The 13,588-nt window shown below is 39.8% G+C and overlaps 1 protein-coding gene across 1 annotated transcript in view; it reads left to right on the top strand.

The window, feature by feature from the left end:
- Positions 1-13,588, top strand: part of LOC132346186 (collagen alpha-1(I) chain-like) — a 98,905-nt gene that overhangs the window by 36,999 nt on the left and 48,318 nt on the right. Inside the window, exon 2 of the mRNA XM_059890027.1 lies at positions 13,286-13,480. Within this exon, the coding sequence (XP_059746010.1) occupies positions 13,286-13,480 (195 nt within the window). The remainder of the gene's footprint in view (positions 1-13,285; positions 13,481-13,588) is intronic.

Raw genomic sequence — 13,588 nt, 5'->3', positions numbered from 1 at the left:
AAGCAGGTGACCAAAAAACTGGAATTCAGATTTTACAGGTAACTGTCACACTGAAAATTCAGCTGCCTTCTCTTTATATTATTTCCTGGTTCTGACTTCCAGGTCAGCTACTTCAAATCCTAAAAGACGATGCTGTGAAAGTGCTGCACTCAATATGGCATCAAATTTGGAAAACTCAACCATAGTCACAGGACTGGAAAAGGTCTGTTTTCATTTCAGTGCCAAAGAAGTCAACCTCAAAGAATATTCAAACTACCACACAATCACATGCATTTCACAGGCTAGCAAAGTAATGCTCAAAATCCTTCAAGCTAGGCTTCAGCAGTACATGAACCAAGAATTTCCAGATGTTCAAGATGGATTAGAGAAAGCAGATGAACCAGAGATCCAATTGCCAACAGCTGTTGGATCATAGAAAAACAAGGGAATTCCAGAAAAACATCTACTTCTGCTTCATTGACTACACTAAAACCTTTGACTGTGTGGATCACACAAACTGTGGAAAATTCTTAGATGAGAGTACCAGACCACCTTACCTGCCTCCTGAGAAAACTATATGTGGGTCAAAAAGAAACAGAACCTGGCAAGGAACAATGGACTGGTTCCAAATTGGGAGAGGTGCACATCAAGGCTGTATATTGTAACCCTGTGTATTTAACTTAGTGCAGAGTTCAGTTCAGTTCAGTCAGTTCAGTCGCTCAGTCATGTCCGACTCTTTGCGACCCCATGAATCACAAAGTACATCATGTGAAATGCCAGGCTGGATGAAGCTCAAACTGGAATCAAGATTGCTGGGAGAAATAACAAAAACCTCAGTTAAGCAGATGACACCAGCCTAATGGCAGAAAGTAAAGAGGAACTAAAGAATCTCTTGATGAAGCTGAAAGAGGAGAGTGAAAAGCCTGACTTAAAACTCAAAATTCAAAAGACTAAGATCATGGCATCCAGTCCCATCACTTCATGGCAAATAGATGGGGAAAAAATTGGAAACCATCAGTCAGAGGGAGACTGCAGCCATGAAATTAAGATACTTAGTTCTTGAAAGAAAAGCTATGACAAATCTAGTTAGTTTTGTCTGATATACTAGACAAATCTAGTATATTATAAAGCAGAGACATCACTTTGCTGACAAAGGTCCACACAGTCAAAGCTATGGTTTTTCCAGTAGTCAAATAAGGATCTGAGAGTTGAACAATAAACAAGGCTGGGCACCAACGAATTGATGCTTTGAACTGTGGTGCTGGTGAAGACTCTTGAGAGTCCCTTGGACAGCAAGGAGATCAAACCAGTCAACCCTGAAGGAAATAAACCTTGACTATTCATTGGAAGAACAGATGCTGAAGCTACAATACTTAGGCCACCTGAAGCAAAGAGCTGACTCATTGGAAAAGACTCTGATGCTGGGAAAGATTGAAGGCAGGAGAACGGTGATAGAGGATGAGATGTTTGAATAACTAACTCAGTCAACATAAGTTTGAGCAAACTCCGGGAGATAGTGAAGGACAGGGAAGCCTGGCGTGCTGCAGTCCATGGGGTCACAAAGAGTTGGACACAACTGAGCAACTGAACAATAACAAGTTCTGACTTGGTCATAGTGAAAGTGTTAGTTGCTCAGTCGTGTCTGATTCTTTGTGAACCCATGGACCATAGCCTGCCAAGCTCCTTTGTCCAAGGGATTCTCCAGGCAAGAATGCTGGAGTGGCTTGTCATTTCCTTCTTCGAGGGATCTTCCCAACCCAGGGATAGAATCCAGGTCTTCTGCATTGCAAGCAGATTCTTTATCAACTGAACCATCAGGGAAGCCCTTAGTCATAAAAGTTATCTAAGTAATGTGTTCAAACTGTTTTTCAAAAGTCCAAATAAAGAGATTTTTTTCAATAAGAGGCTGATAATAGAATTCATATGAATGCATACTTTTTTATTCATAGACTTTGTAAATAAAATAGCAAGGGAGAAGTGAGAGTTTCTGTACCAGTGACATACCTTTTAAAGAGATTTTTATCTCTTTTTTATCTCTAAATAAACAGGTTTATTGGAAATAAACCTATCTCTAAATTTTTATCTCTAAATAAACATGTTTATTGGAAAATTTTCAGAAAATACAGAGAAGTATGTATATCAGCATAATCCTACATAAACACAAGCAGGTTCCAATCTTTATTTTACTTATATAAATATGAAAGTGACAGTGTTAGTCACTAGGTCATATCTGACAGGCTCCTGTGTCCACAGGATTTCCCAGGCAAGAATACTGGAGTTAGTGGCCATTACCTTCTCCAGGGGATCTTTCTGAGTCAGGGATTGAACCTGGATCTCCTGCATTGCAGGTGGATTCTTTACCATCTGAGCCACCAGGGAAGCCCCTCATATAAATATATCCTATACTATATCCTTAGTATATCTATCTATCTATATATATATATCCTTATATCCTAGACTATATCCTTGCTGCTGCTGCTGCTGCTAAGTCACTTCAGTCGTGTCCGACTCTGTGCGACCCCATAGACGGCAGCCCACCAGGCTCCCCCTTCCCTGGGATTCTCCAGGCAAGAACACTGGAGTGGGTTGCCATTTCCTTCTCTAATCCATGAAAGTGAAAAGTGAAAGTGAAGTCGTTCAGTCGTGTCCGACTCTTTGCGACCCCATGGACTGCAGCCTACCAGGCTCTTCCGTCCATGGGATTTTCCAGGCAAGAGTACAGGAGTGGGTTGCCATTACAATTTATATTCCCCTCTGCAAGTTAAACATGATGTTTGATGGATATTAAGGGCAAAATTTTGCAGTTATAAATATACTCAGCTTTCTCAAACAATTATTTTTCACAGCAGTACAGCACACAACATTGGATTTCCTACTTTCAGCAATAATCTCCACATGCTCCAATTTTCCGTTCTGTTTCTCTGCCCCATAGCCTTTAGCAATAGTGAGAAGTGAGCCCTCAAATACAGTTAGAGCTTATCTTTTTTTTCATTCTGTTCTATGTGTCATCTAGATACAGATGTCCAAAGCCCTGCCAATTTTTCTGAGAATTCTGGGGGAAGGAGAAGAGGGTCTTACATTTTCATGGCCATCTATTTTTTTCTTTTGCTCTTCATGGATCCATTAAAACAAAACAAACAAGTTACAGCAACAATAACAAAGCTTTTCATGTGTTTAGAAGATGTCGGTGAACATTTGCCCTTGAACCTTAGAAATTCTCTCTCTGGAGGACAAAAGAACTTGGGTCCCCCAGTCTTGGAATGCTCAGGAGCTGATTCATCCTCTGTAGTTCCCAATTCATAGCCTCTCCCTGGTGCTTTGCATCCATTCTTTTCTCCCAGGAGCAAGGAAAATTTCTGTTTACTATACGGAGTTCTCTGCCCACTGCCCTAGCCTCCTGCCTCCCCTTCAGGTCTTGTGAGAACTTGTGATTAGTTAGGAGGCCTGGGCACCTGGGGTGATTTACACATACAACTTTACCTGTGTCCCCTCTGCATTCTCTATAAAGTGGGAGATGCTAAGAACATGGGCGACTCTTATGGCATTGGACGCTTAGGGATTTGCTCTTTAAAGGTCCCTCACATTAAAATTCTTTTGAATTAAAAAAAGAGAGAGAGAGAGAACGTTGGTGACTCACGTGATGGTCTGCATAGCATGTTCAAACAAACTGGCAACTCCCATCCTCAGGACAATACAGGGAAGGAGATACACCATTTATTATTATTATCATCCTCTGTATATGCTCAGAGGACTTGGAGGCCTCACTGAGACCCATGGAAACAGCAGAGCTCAAAAATGTCTCTTAACCCGAGTGCCACACCGAGTTGCCTTCTCTTCATCTGGAGGGAAAGTTAATGGATCTAATGATGCATGTGGAGAAGGAAATGGCACCCCACTCCAGTAATCTTGCCTGGAAAATCCCATGGACAGAAGAGCCTGGTAAGCTGCAGTCCATGGGGTCGCTAAGAGTCAGTCAGACACGACTGAACGACTTCACTTTCACTTTTCACTTTCATGCATTGGAGAAGGAATGCCAACCCACTCCAGTACTCTTGCCCAGAAAATCCCATGGATGGAGGAGCCTGATAGGCTGCAATCCACAGGGTTGCAAAGAGTCAGACACGACTGAGCGACTTAGCAGCAGCAGTAACGACACACATGAAGGTTCTTTCCAAATTAAAACAAAAATCCAACATTTATTGATGTGTTTATTTTCAGACAACTTTGGAAAGATCCCACTGACAAGAGAATGCTTTGGTTAGAATTCAGGTAGTTTCCATGAATACTCTCTCCAAATGGCTGTATGTCTGCTTAGTCCCTCAGTCATGTCCAACTCTTTGTGATCCCATGGACTGTAGCCCCCCAGGCTCCTCTGTCTGTGGGATTTTCCAGGCATGAATACTGGAGTGGGTTGCCATTTCTCCCTCCAGGGGATCTTCCCAACCCAAGGATCGAACCCGAGTCTCCTGCATCTTCTGCATTGGCAGGCAAATTCTTTACCACTGAGCCACCTGAGAAGCCTCCAGATGGTAGAGCACATTACAAAATAAAAGTTTACATGTTAGGATTTTAAAAATTACATTCTGACAGTAATTTTTACTCCCATAATGATTCTTTAATTTTTTTCCTGTGCTTGTTTTTTATATTTATCTTTTTCTTTATCTACTGATAGGCAAGCCAAACATTTGGTGATCCAAACATTGATTCAGTTTAGTCCCTCAGATACACACACACACCTTTTCTTCCTTCATGGTTTCTACTAATTGTTCTTTTCCTTGCTTTTGAATATTTACTATGCAGACTACTATTCTAGCAGATTTATTTCCCTTTTATCCAAGAAGAACTGATTCCAAAAGATCCCCAGTGAGCACCTCACAGCAGCCCCAATATTCTCCTTCACTAACAGAAAATTAGCAATGAATCACATCTGAAAAATCTGGAACCCCCCAAACTCATAAATATCAATTCCTCAAATATTCTGTGTTCCAGATTTCTAATTCCTTTGTAACTTTCCACAGAATCTTCTGCATAATTTTCATTCATTTCTCAAGCTACGGAGTTCACAATTGAACACATTTTCTATTGAGTCTTCCTGTGTGCTGAGTCAAATGGTTTCAAACCACACAATTACTTCATCAAAAAACAAACAGGCATTTAACAAACAATGTTTTCCGTACCCAGTCTGTACTAGAATCTGTGGGCTCCAGAGGCACAGTTGTTCTCAAGCACACAAAAAAAGATAGTCTACTATATTAAGAATTGCTTGTGAAGAAAACATAATAATTTCACAATGTATCCATTATATTTGCTTTCTTAAAACCACCATATATTGATACACTCCCGATTAATGCTTGTATTTCAGCACACTAATGGCACCCCACTCCAGTACTCTTGCCTGGAAAATCCCATGGATGGAGGAGCCTGGTGGGCTGCAGTCCATGAGGTCGATAAGAGTCAGACAGGACTGAGTGACTTCACTTTCACTTTTCACTTTCATGCACTGGAGAAGGAAATGGCAACCCACTCCAGAGTTCTTGCCTGGAGAATCCCAGGGACGGGGAGCCTGGTGGGCTGCCGTCTATGGGGTCACACAGAGTCGGACACAACTGAAGCAACTTAGCAGCAGCAGGGCCTAAATCCAGTATTTATCCTACCCTAAATACTTTACAACTCTGGTTTTCCAACTTATATTGATTCCTTACATTTATTTTTTAATAAATTTCATGCTAAAACTTTTTTGCAACATTGAAGATTTTCATTGAAAAAAAAGATACAAATGAACTTATTTAGAAAGCTGAAATAGAGCCACAGACATAGGAAACAAATTTGTGATTACCAAAAGGGTTTGTCGTTTATTGTTTAGTCACTAAGTTGTGTTGGCCTCTTGCAACCCCATGAACTGTATGTAGCCCGCCAGGCTCCTCAGTCCATGGGATTTCTCAGGCAAGAATACTGGAGTGGGTTGCCATTTCCTTCTCCAGGGGATCTTCCTGATCCCGAGATCAAACCCACATCTCTTGCATTGACAGGCTGGTTCTTTTCCACTGAGCCACTGGAAGCCCTTACCAAAGGGGAGGAGGGATTAACCAGGAGTTTGGGATTAACATATATACACTGCTATATATAAAATAGGTAAGCAGCAAGGAGAAGGAATGGCAACCCACTCCAGTACCCTTGCCTAGGAAATTCTATGGACAGAGGGGCCTCGGGGGCTACAGTTCAATGGGTCGCAGAAGAGTTGACACGACTCGGCTACTGCATAGCAACAAGGACCTACTGTTCAGCACAAGAAATTCTATTCAACACTCTGTAATGACATATAGGGGGAAAGAATCTTAAAAAGGGTGAATATATGTATACGTATAACTGATTCACTTTTTTGTACACCTGAAACTAACTCCAATATATATTAGTTCAAAAAGAAACAATATTCACTCTAGAAAAAGAAAAAAAATCAAACAATAATTCTCCTCCTGCCCAATGGCAACATCCCCCAAAAGAAAAAGTCTTTCATATGTGCCTGCTTTTGGAAAAATGAAATAATAACCTTATTTGAAAAGAAAACATGAAATTTAAAGAATAATGTACATACATGTTTGTCTTTTTATCTCTTTATGCACTTGACCTTCGACTGTGTGAAATGAGGTTTTAGTTCCTTTAGGGTAGTTCTTTCCTCAACATCTCTACAATTCATAATTTCATTATTATTTTAAGTTTTGCTCCTTGTAATTTAGAAATACCTACTGACAGTTGTGTTTCTCATCCGGTAAATGTTGCTCAGTTTCTTGACGCCCTTCTGGGTGGAGTGAGGCTGTTGGCACCTCTATCCATCTCCCCACTTTTGTTCTTATCTCTCATCTTCTACCTTCTATTGGCTAGTTATTCATTTCTTTTTTCATGGTAATAAAGTGGACTGCAAATTATAAGAGCTGATAAAAGATATTTTTATAATTTAAGTCAGGTTGAGTTGCTTTTTCTTCACTGAGCACCTCCTACATACCAACTTGCTGGCCAGGAAAAGGGGTGCAACCATCAATTTTGTGTAAAGACTGTATTTCAAAGGGATATATGGTTTTCTTAATCTGTGAGTTAGAGTTAATTATAGATCTCATAAAACAAAACAAAACGATAAGATGAAGCTCTGCAGCGGTTCTAAAAAAAGATCTTAGTAGGATAACCTTTGAAAATAAAACCATGATGGAATATTATCTGAAAACAAGCAAATGCCTTGTTTATTTTCTAAAAGAGACTACTAAAATTGAAGGAAATGGGCGTATACTAATCCTAGCAGAAAGGTTTATTGCATTTGAAACATATTCTAATGGATTACTGTATTAAGCATAATGACTACTGATGGATAATGTGGGAAGTGACCATGATTTTAGCGTAATTTATACTATGCATTTCAGTTTGTATCTAAGTTAAATATCCTATTTTTGAGTTAAACCCCTGATTTTGCAGAAAACCCATAAATACATGTTTCCCATAAAAAATAAGTGTAATAAACTTTCCCTATCATGTACCACTATATTTTTCTGCCTCTCTGAAAACAGTTTTGAGATGTTGTGCCTGGTGAATCAGATTCTGCTTCCTCTGAGAAGGAACAACAGAATCTTCTTCCTGCTGCCCTTACTACACATTCTGTGTAAGTGATATGAGCTCAGGAGACCCAGGGTTTACCTATGGCTCAAAATATGTCATTATGCATTTAATAGGGCTTCCCTGGTGGCTCAGATGGTAAAGAAGCCTCCTGCAATTAGGGACACCTGTGTTCGATCGCTGCAATTGGGGAGATCCTCTGGAGGAGGGCATGGCATCCCATTCCATTATTCTTGCCTGGAGAATCCCATGGAAGGAGGAGCCTAACGGGCTACAGTCCACAAGGTTGCAAAGAGTTGGACACCACTGAGCAACTAAGCAAAGCACACATACGCATTTAATAACATGGTATTAACATTTCATAAAGTATTTTAGATAACTTACATAAAACATACATAAAAATATAAGATAGAAATGTATCAGTTCAGTTCAGTTTAGTGGCTCAGTCATGTCCGACTCTTTGTGACCCTATGAACCGCAGCACGCCAGACTTCCCTGTCCATCACCAACTCCTGGAGTTTAACCAAACTCATGTCCATTGAGTTGGTGATGCCATCCAACTATCTCATCCTCTGTCATCCGCTTCTCCTCCTGCCCTCAGTCTTTCCCAGCATCAGGGTCTTTTCAAATGAGTCAGCTCTTAAATAGGTGAAAAATAAATAAACGAAGACAGGATAAATATTATGTTTATATATATTTAAAAAACACAGTGAAGGGGGCCATAATACTTTCCTAAATCGAGCTGTAAATTTAGTTCAGAGCATCTTGATAGCTCAAAGATTTAATTCAGAAGAAACAAAATTTATCCTAATACTAAACTCTAAAACAATTTTCTTTAAGGACTGTGGCCCAAGATAAAGTAGGGACAGAAGTTTAGAGTGCCTATCACCTGTGATTTCTGGAATTTTCTCTCTATTCCTTCACATGCTTATAAATAACTCTTACTATAAACATATCCTACAACAAGGAAACACTCCAGGGTTTAGGCTCAAGAAATAAGAAAAATATGTTTTGTAAAAGCAGTGTTAAAAGCATCTGATATTGTGGTTCATAAAATGAATTTTCCCCCATTTGAGTCCAAAATAGAAAGGAAAACAAGCAAATTATTTATCTATGCTCTCTCTGTATAGATATTATTTCACTGTTCCTAATAACAATATCTTCAAACCAGTGAATTGGATCCAGTGGATTGAATAAAAGTCACATAGGAATCTAGTTTGCATAAGACACACAAAAATCCAGAGGCAAATCAATGATCAAAATTCAGAAGATGGGAATCCATTTATATGTTATGCTCATTGATGAAACAATATTAAGATGACAGTATCTTAAATGTAAAAATACAGAGAAAATAACATTATTATTGGTCATATTACCACTGATCATGTGATACAATTTATAAAAGACCTTTTGTCTTGCATTAAAAAAATTATCTTTACAAATGCTAAATTACCCCTAAAGTCACAGCTTCCCTAGTTACATTTAGTTCAGTTCAGTCACTCAGTTATGTCCTACTCTTTGCAACCCCATGAACTGCAGCACGCTAGGCCTCCCTGTCCATCACCAACTCCCAGAGTCTACCCAAACCCATGTCCATCAAGTCGGTGATGCCATTCAGCCATCTCATCCTCTGTCATCCCCTTCTCCTCCTGCCCCAAATCCTTCCCAGCATTAGGATCTTTTCCAACAAGTCAACTCTTCTCATGAGGTGGCCAAAGTATTGGAGTTTCAGCTTCAGCATCAGTCCTTCCAAACAACACCCAGGACTGATCTCCTTTAGGATGGATTGGTTGGATCTCCTTGCAATCCAAGGGACTCTCAAGAGTCTTCTCCAACACCACAGTTCAAAAGCATCAATTCTTCGGCACTCAGTTTTCTTCAAATCCAACTCTCACATCCATACCTGACTACTGGAAAAACCATAGCCTTGACTAGATGGACCTTTGTTGGCAAACTAATATCTCTGCTTTTGAATATGCTATCTAGGTTGGTCATAACTTTCCTTCCAAGGAGTAAGCATCTTTTAATTTCATGGCTGCAGTCACCATCTGCAGTGATTTTGGAGCCCCCCAAAAATAAAGTCTGACACTGTTTCCACTGTTTCCCCATCTATTTCCCATGAAGTGATGGGACCAGATGCCATGATCTTCATTTTCTGAATGTTGAGCTTTAAGCCAACTTTTTCACTCTTCTCTTTCACTTTCATCAAGAGGCTTTTTAGTTCCTCTTCACTTTCTGCCATAAGGGTGGTGTCATCTGCATATCTGAGGTTATTGATATCTCTCCTGGCAATCTTGATTCCAGCTTGTGCTTCTTCCAGCGCAGCATTTCTCATGATGTACTCTGCATATAAGTTAAATAAGCAGGGTGACAATATACAGCCTTGACGTACTCCTTTTCCTATTTGGAACCAGTCTGTTGTTCCATGTCCAGTTTTTACTGTTGCTTCCTGACCTGCATACAAGTTTCTTAAGAGACAAGTCAGATGGTCTGGTATTGCCATCTCTTTCAGAATTTTCCACAGTTTATTGTGATCCACACAGTCAAAGGCTTTGGCATAGTCCATAAAGCAGAAATAGATGTCTTTCTGGAACTCTCTTGCTTTTTTGATGATCCAGCGAATGTTGGCAATTTGATCTCTGGTTCCTCTGCCTTTTCTAAAACCAGCTTGAACTATGGATGGAGATTCGTGACATTGTACAGGAGACAGGGATTAAGACCATCCCCAAGGAAAAGAAATGCAAAAAAGCAAAATGGCTGTCTGGGGAGGCCTTAGGAATAGTTGTGAAAAGAAGAGAAGCGAAAAGCAAAGGAGAAAAGGAAAGACATAAGCATCTGAATGCAGAGTTCCAAAGAATAGCAAGAAGAGATAAGAAAGCCTTCCTCAGGGATCAATGCAAAGAAATAGAGGAAAACAACAGAATGGGAAAGACTAGAGATCTCTTCAAGGAAATTAGAGATACAAGGGAACATTTCATGCAAAGATGGGCTCGATAAAGGACAGAAATGGTATGGACTTAACAGAAGCAGAAGATATTAAGAAGAGGTGGCAAGAATACATAGAAGAACTGTACAAAAAAGATCTTCACAACCCAGATAATCACGATGGTGTGATCACTCACCTAGAGCCAGACACCCTGGAATGTGAAGTCAAGTCGGTCTTAGAAAGCATTATTACAAACAAAGCTAGTGGAGGTGATGGAATTCCAGTTGAGCTATTTCAAATCCTGAAAGATGATGCTGTGATATTGCTTCACTCAACATACCAGCAAATTTGGAAAACTCAGCAGTAGTTACATTTAAATATGTGTTCAAACTGAGAGATCTCTAAATCAGCAACAGCTCTCCTGTCCCATATTGGACAGCTGATGAAACAATCATTAAGAAAAATCTTTGAAACTATCACTTAGTGAATGAAGCATCACCATGGTAGAATTATGAATATCATCCAGAGAATTAATAAAATATTCATTCCCTGTAATAGATTGCTAACACCCAATACTGGTTTTGTCTTACACTTAATAAGTCATCCCTATTTGATTCATATTCATTAATTCTTCCACAATTTTCAATCATAAAGTGAAATCTGTGCAGTTAATTAGTTGAAAATAACAACTGCTGGTTCAATTAAATTTAGCAAATTTCACATTGTAGTGTTACCATATGTATATTTGTTAGAAGTAATATTTAAACTTCTGTACTAGTTTGCATATTTTTGAACAAAGTAAACAAATTACATTATGACACATGGAAATATCTCTAAAAATATGCCTTTGGTTTCCTCTTTGAAAATTAAACATAATTGCCTTAAGTGAATCCCTAATGTGTGAGTGCCAAGTCACTTCAATCATGTCTCACTCTTTGTGAGCCTATGGACTGTAGGTCACCAGGCTCCTCTGTCCATGGAATTGTCCAGGCAAAAGTACTGGAGTGGATTGCCATGCCGTTCTCCAGGGGATCTTCCTGACACAGGAATCGAACCCGTATCACTTATGTCTCCTGCATTGGCACATGGGTCTTTTACCTCTAGCACCACCTGGGAAGGCCTAATAAATGCCTGCAAAGTTACTTGATTATATGGGTAGAAATCTGACCCAGACAATAACAATTTCCATGTAAAACTGTGCATATTTCCAGTCATAGCATACATTCAATTTTTCTCATAGCATTTCTCCATTAAAAAAGAGAGAAAAAGGAAACAAAGAAAGAGGGGATGAAGGAAGACGCTCAGAAGTACAGCTTTGCTCTAGAATTAAGAGGCAGAAATTTCATTCACATGTTTGAAGGAAAACTGATGGGCTCAAAAAATATTTCAGATGGAAAAATGTGCAGTCAGAGGAAATATTAATAGGCTGCTATCAGGCTAGTATATTGACACATGCTTGTAGAAAAGACTCGGCACAACATCCTAGAGAAAATACACTGTTGACAAAATGCTCCTATGGTTGAACCTCAACGTCCCTCCATAGGGCAGACAGAGTTTGGGATATTGACCTTTCATGACAGAGTTAGTCATTAAGAGCTTTGGTCCAATCTGAATCTGAATCATCTGATAAATCTTAGTCTTGGGTCCATACTATCTCTTAAAGTTAATAAGATGTGGTAAGTTTCAATCATGAAAGCAAGATGGTAATAAAAGCCATTCATCACTTGTTTGACCTCTCTCTCCTTTTCTCTCCTTTTCCTTCTTTTGGTTCATTGTACAGATCATCATTAAAAAACGAAATATGGTCAGCAAAATACTTTAAGCAGGGCTTCCCTGGTGGCTCAGTGGTAAAGAATTCACCTGCCAATGCAGGGACACGGGTTCCAGTCCTGGTCTGGGAAGATCTCAAATGCCATGAAGCAAGTAGCCCAGGTGCCCCAACTATTTAACCTGTGCTCTAGCGTAGGAGGAACAGTAACTGCTGAGACCATGTGCCACAAAGAGCCCTAAAGCTTGTACTCTGAAGCAACAGAAGCCACTGCAAAGAGAAGCCTGTACAAACTATAGGGTAGTCCCCATTCACCACAACTAGAGAAAGCCTCTGCAGCAAGGAAGACCCAGAACAACCAAAAATAAATAAATAAAATTATTTTTTTTAATGCATGCAGAAGGAAGAGGTCATACCTGCACAAAAATGTTTAAGTGCAAAGTCTATTACCAGAAGAAATAAACTGAAGGTGTCAGCTATTTGAAGTACAAATAAATATGGTTTGATTTTAACATTTGCAAATATGTGTTATCAAAACTGTTTTCATCATACGTAATTCGCTTTCAGTAAAGAGCTCTCAATAAATCTTACAAGCCTTGTATGACCAACAACAAATGGGTAATCCTATTCACAGCAAAGAAACAATAGAGTGCTTATAATTTGCAAGCTTTTGTGTTAACAGCTCCAGTCTTTTATAACCAGTGGTCTATTTAAGTCTCTCCTCTGTGTGTGTGTTAATGTTATATACATATACCTGGAGAAGGAAACGGCAACTCATTCCAATATACTTGCCTGGAAAAATCCCATGGACAGAGGAGCCTGGAGGGATCCCAAAACAGTCGGACACGACTTAGCGACTAAACAGGAGCATGTAATAGTCTACTTGGCTATATAATTTAACTTCCTTTGAAGATAGAATGCGAGTTTCTTAAAGAAATAAAGCTCACAGTAAAGATGACTTGCATACAGAAATTACTTTTTTTGTATTATTTTTCATTGCAATTTTCTTTTAGAAAGAAAAAAAAAGACCTGGCAAGTGCCATGAGCACCTGCGTTTTGCAGCAGGATGGAAACTGATCTCCGTCCTCCACCCCCACCCCCACCCCCACTTGCAGATCCCTAGCATTCCGACGATTTTATTAAGGGCAGAAACAAGAGCTACGGACTGCGGCGCAGCATCTCGAGCGCTGCCTGACGGAGCCCTTGGCGTAGAGCCCCAAAGGAAAGGCCAGGCCTGAACTGGGACAGTCACCGGCCGCAGCGAGTTTGTGCGGCTTGCTTTTCTGCGTGAACTTCGGCCAGAAAAGGAGTGTAAG

This window comes from Bos taurus, chromosome 9, assembly GCF_002263795.3.
Source record: "Bos taurus isolate L1 Dominette 01449 registration number 42190680 breed Hereford chromosome 9, ARS-UCD2.0, whole genome shotgun sequence".
NCBI lineage: Eukaryota > Metazoa > Chordata > Mammalia > Artiodactyla > Bovidae > Bos > Bos taurus.
The sequence above is the reverse complement of the archived record's forward strand: the minus strand, read 5'-3'. Positions and strand labels throughout refer to the sequence as shown.